The sequence below is a fragment of the Drosophila eugracilis genome, unplaced genomic scaffold, assembly GCF_018153835.1.
Source record: "Drosophila eugracilis isolate 14026-0451.02 unplaced genomic scaffold, ASM1815383v1 contig_2155, whole genome shotgun sequence".
Lineage (NCBI taxonomy): Eukaryota > Metazoa > Arthropoda > Insecta > Diptera > Drosophilidae > Drosophila > Drosophila eugracilis.
The window spans coordinates 556,804-566,243 of NW_024573039.1; the positions used below are offsets into that span (position 1 = coordinate 556,804).

The 9,440-nt window shown below is 43.3% G+C and overlaps 2 protein-coding genes across 5 annotated transcripts; one reads left to right on the top strand and one right to left on the bottom strand.

Annotated features, from left to right (window-relative positions):
* The first annotated feature begins 113 nt into the window (after nucleotides 1-113).
* On the top strand, nucleotides 114-8,039 carry LOC108117601 (acid phosphatase type 7). Of its 3 annotated transcripts, none has more exons than XM_017230119.1 (4): nucleotides 114-484; nucleotides 4,697-4,860; nucleotides 5,162-5,505; nucleotides 5,574-6,481. In XM_017230119.1, exons 1-4 carry the CDS (start codon nucleotides 361-363, stop codon nucleotides 6,286-6,288), a joined length of 1,347 nt encoding a protein of 448 aa, XP_017085608.1. In that variant the 5' UTR covers nucleotides 114-360; the 3' UTR covers nucleotides 6,289-6,481. The 3 variants fall into 3 exon arrangements, with proteins under 3 accessions (XP_017085608.1, XP_017085607.1, XP_017085609.1); XM_017230118.1 differs by lacking the exons at nucleotides 4,697-4,860; nucleotides 5,162-5,505; nucleotides 5,574-6,481 and adding exons at nucleotides 2,012-2,205; nucleotides 2,757-3,103; nucleotides 3,166-4,489 and having other exon boundaries at nucleotides 115-484; XM_017230120.1 differs by lacking the exons at nucleotides 4,697-4,860; nucleotides 5,162-5,505; nucleotides 5,574-6,481 and adding exons at nucleotides 6,608-7,118; nucleotides 7,179-7,740; nucleotides 7,818-8,039 and having other exon boundaries at nucleotides 119-484.
* LOC108117602 (keratin-associated protein 6-2) lies at nucleotides 7,960-9,440 on the bottom strand. Of its 2 annotated transcripts, none has more exons than XM_017230122.2 (3): nucleotides 9,351-9,440; nucleotides 8,550-8,910; nucleotides 7,960-8,472 (listed from the first exon to the last, which is right to left on the bottom strand). In XM_017230122.2, the coding sequence occupies exons 1-3, from the start codon at nucleotides 9,360-9,362 to the stop codon at nucleotides 8,114-8,116; spliced, it is 732 nt and encodes a 243-aa protein (XP_017085611.1). In that variant the 5' UTR covers nucleotides 9,363-9,440; the 3' UTR covers nucleotides 7,960-8,113. The 2 variants fall into 2 exon arrangements, with proteins under 2 accessions (XP_017085611.1, XP_017085610.1); XM_017230121.2 differs by having other exon boundaries at nucleotides 8,053-8,472; nucleotides 8,544-8,910.

Genomic DNA, 9,440 nt, shown 5'->3' on the forward strand with positions numbered 1-9,440 from the left:
TGTCACTTTCAAGTAACTTGTTAAAAAAAACCAGTTGAAAACGCGCGCGCTCTAATCGCAAATTATCGATAGTTGCGACGAGCAGGCAATCGATATCGCTGTCATTTGCAGTTTGCAGCCCAAGGTCACACTGCTCCTGTATTGTTGTTGTGGTGCGCTTATAAATTGCTGGATATTTCCATTTAAGTGCTCATTTTTTGTTGTTCCTGCAAACGTATTTGTCGTTTTCCAGTAATTCCCGTACGATTCCCGTAACAAAGTTCACGACTTCGACAACAACGCAATTGTAATTTGGCAATGTTTTTGCTGACAGCATTATTGTGACCTACCAACGAGCAATAACAAATAACAACGGTAAAAATGCAGCGACTGCTGACTTCGCTGCTGCTGCTTCTTCCGGGGATTCTGGCCGTTTCACAAGTGTCCACCGAGGAGGTCAACATTGTCCACTATCAGCCCGAGCAAGTGCATCTGGCCTTTGGAGGTGAGTGCTTCTTCGATTCTCGCATTATGTAAATTATTCACCTGCACAGTAGTTGCATTCAAATCTTTTGCACAGGGGAAATTAGAAATCTTATCATTTTCGATCGTCATAAACAGTTAAAATGTTTGAGTACGCGAACTCGGGATCAAATCCCACAGCTGTTTTTCACAACTCATTAACTTTTTATGTTGATATTTAAATATTCAGCTTAAAAGTTACAACAAAATATAAATTAGATCTAATTTTTTCAATTCTGGTATGTGCTTTGAAGTGACTAATTATTTAAATTAATTAATATATATACAATAATTATTCTTTGTGTGTATTATAAGTACATATGTATATAGTATATTACTAATACTACTTTCAAATTACGCCGATCGTAGAGTGCGCAATTCCCGGTTGCTTTATCGAGTGATATCAGTACTTGCCCCTCAATCCCGTCCACAATCACTCTCTGCATTAACAAATCTTTGTGTCGGGGCATCAGAGGGGTTTGATAATTGCAAATGCATTTACAATCATATATAGGGGTGCCACATATGCTTCTTTCAACTAAATACCAAGTCGATTAGATTTAACTTTTGATCTAAAAGAAGTTCTTGAAGTTCTTCAACATAAACCAATTAATTGTTAAACTAAATTGATTTGGGTTTCTATGTTGGGATATTAAAAATACACACCACTATATTTGGGTATTACTAAGTCCCATAGTACAAGCGAAAATTCTATAAAGAACGGCTTATCAGCTTGGGGTTCATAGAAGTCTGTGCAAAAATTCAATTTCGCTCAAAAGCTAGTTTATATAATATATTATAATATAATTAATTCAAGAAAGTATCATTTAAGAACTTCTACATCAAGATGTTCGGACATGTCCCAAGTGTTGGTCACTAAAATAAATAAATAAGTAATTTAAGCTTTGCCAATATGAAATTTGATGGCGTTAAACTTTTTCGCTTGTGGAATTGAAAACGTGAGCCGCCTTGTCAGCATTTTTGTAATCAGGTGACTCCCCCAAAAAATCGAATTTGTGCGGCCTATCTGGTATATTCAATAAGCCACGATAACGCAGAAACTGCAAATTTGTAAACCCTGAAATGCATTCGACTTTGGCTCCCCGTGGGGCCCCATTTACCGATAAGGGCGTGATCGTCATCCGACCATTATTTGTGCTTTGTGTTCTAGTTTCTACTGGGGGAGCCGATAAGAAAACAATAACAAAAGATTATTTAAAGAAAACATTTGGTCTTGAATGATTTCACGACCCTGCTTCTTATCACAGATTCAAAGCCCATTTAACAGAATAGTTATAAAGAAAAATAACAAATAAGATATTTCAGAATTTGCAAATCGTAGAAGATTTTATCTAAAAAATGCAACTTAAAACTGTAAACGGTAGAAGGGATGATTTTTTGTTTTTCTTTTATGTTCTCCGCACCAATTTTGGTCAATCGAAATTGCTCAAGCTTGTTTTTCTTTTCCGCTCCCCCGTTTCCCGATATCCGTGGCCTTGTTCTGGACCAGAACGCACCGATAGCGAGATAGTCGTCACTTGGTCCACGCGCAGCCTACCGCCGGATCCGGAAGTGACTGCGGTCAGCGTGGTGGAGTACGGTCAGCTGGTGGCCGGACAGGCCAAGCTCACCCAACAGGCCCTTGGCACAGCCACTAAATTCGTGGACGGCGGCCACAAGCACGCCACACAGTTTATACACAGGGTATGCTTAAGAATTTGACCGATTTAAGTAGGTTGATATATGGGAAAGTGGAGGAAATGCAATCTTTGAAGGACTTTTATTGGCATTGTTGTACAGTAATTATTAGATAACATTTTAGTTAGAATTTAACCTTTTTAGCAACACTTATTATTTGATTAGTAACTTATTTGATTAGTAATTAATATAAAAGGTAATTTCCTTCAACTTTTTATACCTTTTATAGGAAAAATAGGTACCTCTTAGTTACATACAAAAGCTAAGTGCTATAAAACAATCAAAACCAAGACGTCTACAGGTTAATGGGTGCCTGAATAATAATTGTTGATAATAAATTAGATTATAATTAGGATGGCATATTAAACTGTTAGATTACTTTAATCGCTGTGCCCTAGAATTCCAAGAGTTTATTTTGCGAATATAGAAAATTAACTAAAGCTTTTTATTAATCAAAAAAGATTGCATGATATCTTTATTTTCACTATACAATCAACCTACCCAGAGAAATCTGGTTTAGATAGAAACATGAGGAACTCACCGTTTAACCCGCTTAGGTGACTCTTAGGGACCTGGAGCCAAATACCACCTATGCCTACCATTGTGGCAGTGCCTTCGGTTGGTCAGCAATCTACCAGTTCCGCACGGTGCCCTCCGCTTCCGTTGACTGGTCACCATCACTGGCCATTTATGGGGATATGGGCAATGAGAATGCCCAATCCCTGGCTAGATTGCAGCAGGAGACGCAGCGCGGCATGTACGATGCCATCATCCATGTGGGTGACTTCGCTTACGACATGAACACCAAAAATGCTCGTGTGGGGGATGAGTTTATGAGGCAAATCGAGACTGTGGCCGCCTATCTGCCATACATGGTAGTGCCTGGCAATCACGAGGAAAAGTTGTGAGTAAAGCCGGTGGAGGAGAGTGGTTCTTTGGAGCAGGATCTAATTGTTAGTGTTGCAGCAATTTCTCGAACTATCGCGCCCGTTTCACCATGCCGGGAGGCACAGAGAATCTGTTCTACAGCTTCGACCTTGGACCAGTTCACTTCGTGGGCATAAGCACAGAAGTCTATTACTTTCTTAACTACGGCCTGAAGCCGTTGGTTTTCCAGTTCGACTGGCTACGTGAGGATTTGGCCAAGGCTAATTTGCCAGAGAATCGGGCCAAGCGTCCTTGGATTATCATCTATGGCCACCGGCCCATGTACTGCAGCAACGAAAACGACAACGACTGCACCCACTCGGAGACCCTCACCCGGGTGGGTTGGCCATTTGTTCATATGTTCGGTTTGGAGCCTCTGCTCTATGAGTTCGGCGTGGACGTGGCCATTTGGGCGCATGAGCACTCCTACGAGCGACTGTGGCCCATTTACAATTATGAAGTACGCAATGGAACGCTAAAGGACTCTCCCTACGAGGACCCCCGTGCTCCTGTGCATATCGTTACGGGATCCGCTGGCTGCAAGGAGGGCAGGGAACCTTTCAAGGGCAAGATACCCGAATGGAGCGCTTTTCACAGTCAGGATTATGGATACACACGGCTTAAAGCGCACAATCGCACTCACCTGCACTTCGAACAGGTGTCGGACGACAAGGACGGCGCCATAATCGATGACTTCTGGTTGGTGAAATCGAAGCATGGGAGCTATGAAAACTGAACCAGACGTTCAAAATCTGACCCGTACCATATTCAAGCTAAAGGAGTCTCCAGGCATCACACGCATCAATAGAAACTAGCAGTATTAGCAGCGCACATTCGTCACAACCTGACTACAAACTTAAACCAATAAGCGTGTCACATTCCTTATCCGCAAATCTCAGCCTTAGCTCAGAACAAACTACACTTTTTTTTTTTACTTACTTAGGACAATTTTACAAAACCAGCATTTACACAATTTGCTCGGCGCTTTTGAAAGTGCATTTAACATGAGCTGATACGAAGTATGTACTTTAAAGTTATTCTTAGATTTTTATCTCCCCAGTGTGTAACTTTGTGTTTCACAACTGGTACTTGCCTTGGAAATGAAACTGTTTTTAATAATAGTTTTCAATATTTATGACTTTGCTTTTATCTAACTTCTTCTGGTTGCATTTCGCACTTCTAACATTTCCCTTCTAAATAAACTGGGTTTATTCTATGCCACTCGGTTGAATATCTTCTTATGGTGATATCGATTTCTATCTAAAAGTACCTTAATTGCGAGTACCAAAAGTATATATCTGACGATAAACTAATTGTTGTTTGTATACCAAGTATTTCCTTAATAAATGTCGTAAACTTTTAATTATATTTATTGGGTGGGTTGAATAGGCTTTGAAAGTCTTAAGATCTTCTCATTTTTCAAAGAGTTAACAAGTAATTGCTAACTCAGAAGGTATATAATTTGATAATCTTATGATTTCTAAACCGCTTTTGTTGGCCAATCACGGTTGTAAATACGTGGCATCTTCAAGGTGTGTTAAATTCCAAGTTAATCTGTGTGCTCCTGCAGAATCTGTGCTCGACATTGTCGTCACCTGGAACACGCGCGACAACACCAATGAATCAATCTGCGAGTACGGCATCGATGGACTACATCAGCGGGCTAAGGCGTCGCGGATGCCCACGAAATTCGTTGATGGCGGAGCCAAGAAGGCCACCCAGTATATTCATCGAGTGAGTAGCTAAACGCATCAAGAGACCTGATTGAAACCATCTCATAGTTCCCCCAACGATAAAACTAATGCACTTGCAAATATATAACAATCTGTGAAAAATATAATTAACTTCTTTACTATTCTGAGTTCTTATCATGAAGATAGAATTGGCGAGCACCTTAGAATAATGTGAAGTCCGAGAATGTTTCCTTAAAAATTTACTTTAACAATATTAAATTGAAACAGCCATCGAGATGGGCTCTACTGGGAATACATTCCCCAAAAAATCATCATCAAAAACTCAACTTATCCGATCGCAGGTTAAGCTGTCCAACCTGAAGCCCAACACCACTTATCTCTACCACTGCGGCAGTGAGCTGGGCTGGTCTGCCACCTATTGGTTCCGTACACGTTTCGATCACAGCAACTGGTCGCCCTCATTGGCTATCTACGGGGACATGGGCGTGGTAAATGCTGCATCTCTACCAGCGCTGCAACGTGAAACGCAGAAGGGTCAGTACGATGCCATTATCCACGTGGGAGATTTCGCTTACGACATGGACTCGGAAAATGGGGAAGTGGGTGATGAGTTTATGCGCCAGGTGGAGACCATTGCTGCATACGTGCCCTATATGGTGTGCGTGGGCAATCATGAGGAGAAGTAGTAAGTGGTCCAACCAAAGGACGACTGACTAGTCTAATACAAGGATTTTCCCCCCTTTGAACCCACAGCAACTTTTCGCATTACATCAATCGCTTCAGCATGCCGGGTGGATCGGATAATATGTTCTACAGTTTCAACCTGGGACCAGTGCACTTCATCGGTTTCAGTACGGAGGTCTACTATTTCACGCAGTTTGGGATCAAGCAGATGGTGATGCAGTATGACTGGCTGGAACGGGATCTGATTGAGGCCAACAAACCGGAAAACCGAAAGCAGCGACCTTGGATCATAACGTACGGCCATCGACCCATGTACTGTAGTAATGACAACGGGGATGACTGTGCCAATCATGAGACCATTGTGCGAAAGGGATTACCCATGCTGGACTTCTTTGGATTGGAGCCGCTGTTCTATCAGTACGGCGTGGATGTGGAATTGTGGGCACACGAGCACTGCTACGAACGCATGTGGCCCATGTACAACTATACCGTGTTAAATGGATCTCTGGCGGAGCCATATGTGAATCCCGGTGCCCCGATTCATATAATTTCGGGGGCAGCTGGCAACCATGAGGGTAGGGAGCCCTTCTTCAAGCACATGCCGCCATGGAGCGCCTTTCACAGTCAGGACTTTGGTTATCTTCGGCTGAAGGCCCACAACGGCACCCATTTGTATTTCGAGCAAGTGTCCGATGACAAGAAGGGCGAGGTCATCGATTGCTTCTGGGTGATTAAGGACAAGCATGGACCATATGCTCCCATCTCCACATCTGATCTTGATTAAAAACCTTTGTGATATCTACACACCACAGCAAATCCTTAAGTATTTTCAAAACGGGCACTTTTTAACTTAGCACAACCTACGAGTTTATATATCTTATTAAAGAAATATCACTAAACATTTATCCTTATCCCTAAATGTAATCTCATTTAGCGGATATCAAATAAAGCACAGATTAGTGGCAATGATTATGAAAGTGTTGCATTTTTTATGGACTTAAACTTAAGTTATCGAAGTTATTAAGAAGTAAGGGATCTTCTTTCTATGTTTTACTATAAGAATAAATCTCACAGAATAATCCAACTGATAAATATCATTCTAGACAACCTTCGTGATATTGTGGTAACCTGGTCCACCCGCGGCTCACCCAATGCCTCAGTCGTAAACTTAGCCCGGAACTATCTAAATGACAAACTGACCACGGTGAATGGCACCTGGCAGAAATTCGTTGATGGCGGCAAGAAAGCTCGCACCCAGTATATCCACAATGTAGAGCTAAAGAACTTGGAGCCGGATACCCGATACGAATACTCTTGCGGCAGTCCTTTGGGTTGGTCATCGGTGTTCAGCTTTAAAACACCGCCGGCTGGTGAAAATTGGTCGCCCTCATTGGCCATATTTGGCGATATGGGCAACGAGAATGCCCAGTCGATGGGTAGACTTCAACAGGACACGGAGCGTGGCATGTACGATGCCATCATCCATGTGGGCGACTTTGCCTACGATATGGATACTTCGAACGCAGCCGTAGGCGATGCTTTTATGCGCCAAATCGAGTCGGTGGCTGCTTATGTACCCTACATGGTCTGTCCTGGCAATCACGAGGAGAAGTAGTAAGTAATGGTAGATTATGAAGATGTCTCTTTTCCTAACTAATCTTTGGTTTTCCATAGCAACTTCTCCAATTATCGCGCCCGCTTCAACATGCCTGGCGATACGGACAGCCTTTGGTATAGTTTCAACCTAGGACCCGTCCATTTTGTCTCCTTCTCCACGGAAGTCTACTACTTCCTTAGCTACGGCTTCAAGCTGCTGACCAAGCAGTTCGAATGGCTGGAGCAAGATCTGGCCGAGGCAAATCTGCCCGAAAACCGTGCCAAGCGGCCATGGATCATCACCTACGGCCATCGACCGATGTACTGCAGCGACGACAAGGAGTACGATTGCAACAGCGATCTGGAAACGTATATCCGCCAGGGTTTGCCCATGCTCAAATGGTTTGGCTTGGAGGATCTCTTCTTCAAGCATGGCGTCGATGTAGAGTTCTTTGCTCATGAACACTTTTACACACGCCTTTGGCCAATCTACAACTTTAAGGTGTATAATGGCAGTGCCGAAGCACCGTACACGAATCCTAAGGCACCCATACAGATCATCACCGGTTCCGCCGGCTGCAAGGAAGAGCGCGAACCCTTCTCGCAAGCTCTGCCTGCCTGGAATGCCTACCACAGCAACGTAAGTTAAGAGATTCTTGGATACTATTAGGTTAGGTCCCTCGCTTAGAATCCTCCCTCTATTTATAACCTTTGCAGGATTACGGCTACACCCGTTTGAAGGCCCACAACGGCACCCATCTGCACTTTGAGCAGGTGTCCGATGACCAGGACGGCGCTATCGTAGACTCCTTCTGGGTAATCAAAGACAAGCATGGCTCGTATCCGCCACCCCAATGAGATTAAATCCGTCCTACTTAAATATGACTTAAAATGTTATTTTTTTTAGCATCTTTTAATAAAAATAAAGTTAGAAAAAAATATCGAAGAAAAAAAATAAATTCCACTAGCTTAGATCTTGAACGTTGGGTTAGGCTGGCCACCTCCGGCTTCATCTAGTAGACGGTGCCCGAGATGCCAGAGCCATAGTTATAGCCCGTACCGATGGGCGGTACACCGCCCAAGGCGCCCAGCCCACCGCCGACGACACTGTTGCCATAGTTGCTCGTGTAATAGCTGGAGGGGTATCCTCCGGCACCGAACCGGGTGTTGTAGTACGGATAACCAGTGCCGGCTCCTGCTCCCAGCCTACTGTTGTAGTAGGACAGTGCATAGGGATTCGAGTTGTAGGAACCTGCATAGCCTCCCAGTCCCGATCCATAGCCACCCAGGGCAGAGCCATAGCCGCCCAGGCCAGATCCATAGCCACCAAGAGCGGATCCATATCCTCCATATCCGGCCACAGCAGCGCCATCTAAGGAGTAAGACAGTGGATGTTATTAATGGTTCCTGCCTAGAAAGCATCCCCTATCTTGCCACGCTCACCCTCACCTAATCCACCCAGAGATCTCGAGCTGTACGGGTTATAGTAGCTGTCCACACCAACGCCAACGCCACTGCCGTAGGCTCCGCCGTATCCAGCTCCCAAGCCAGAGCCATAACCTCCATAGCCACCGTATCCTGCGCCGTAGCCTCCGTATCCGCCATAACCTGCTCCGTATCCACCATATCCACCAACATAGCGCTTCTCCTGCTTCTTGTCCTGCAGCGGTGCATAGCTGCTGGCGGCGCTCACCTGATCCTCCACAGCCACAGCCTCCGGAGCCGATGCTGATGCCACCTGCTCCAGGTCAGACTCGGCCGCATCCTGGGCCCAGGCACTCAGCACAAGGCTGGTCGCTATCAGGATAAACTTTAAGGAAATTTACATTATGTTTAAGGTTATAGAAGTAAAGTTTTCTGTTAAGAAATATTGAAATCATTTTTTAACCTTACTTAAGTATTTAAACTTTTTTTTTAGAATTAAATAAATCAAAATATCTTTTAGCTCGACTTTTTGAAGAAAATTTTCAAAAATAAATTGGTAAAAAATCAAATATTAAATAAGTTTCCGGTTAATAGGCTTTTCGGTTTGTTTTTCCTTTGCAACACTTAAAAAATTTAAAAAAAAAACCAACAAAAAAAAAAGAGTTTTTTAAAGCACTAATTTAACTCAAAATTTTGAAGAACTTTTTTTGGATTATTATTGTTTTAAAACTTTCGATCACTTTTTTAAACTTTTATCTTCGTTTTTTTTTAAGTTTAAGTCAAAGGAAATTATAATCCAAGAGAGATCCTTTGGCGAGTCCTTACAAAGCACTTCATGTTGTGGCTGCCTGTTTGTGGTGTTCGCTGCTTTCTGCTGGCTAACTGCTCCTCTAAGACTCTGTTGCGCACGCGCCG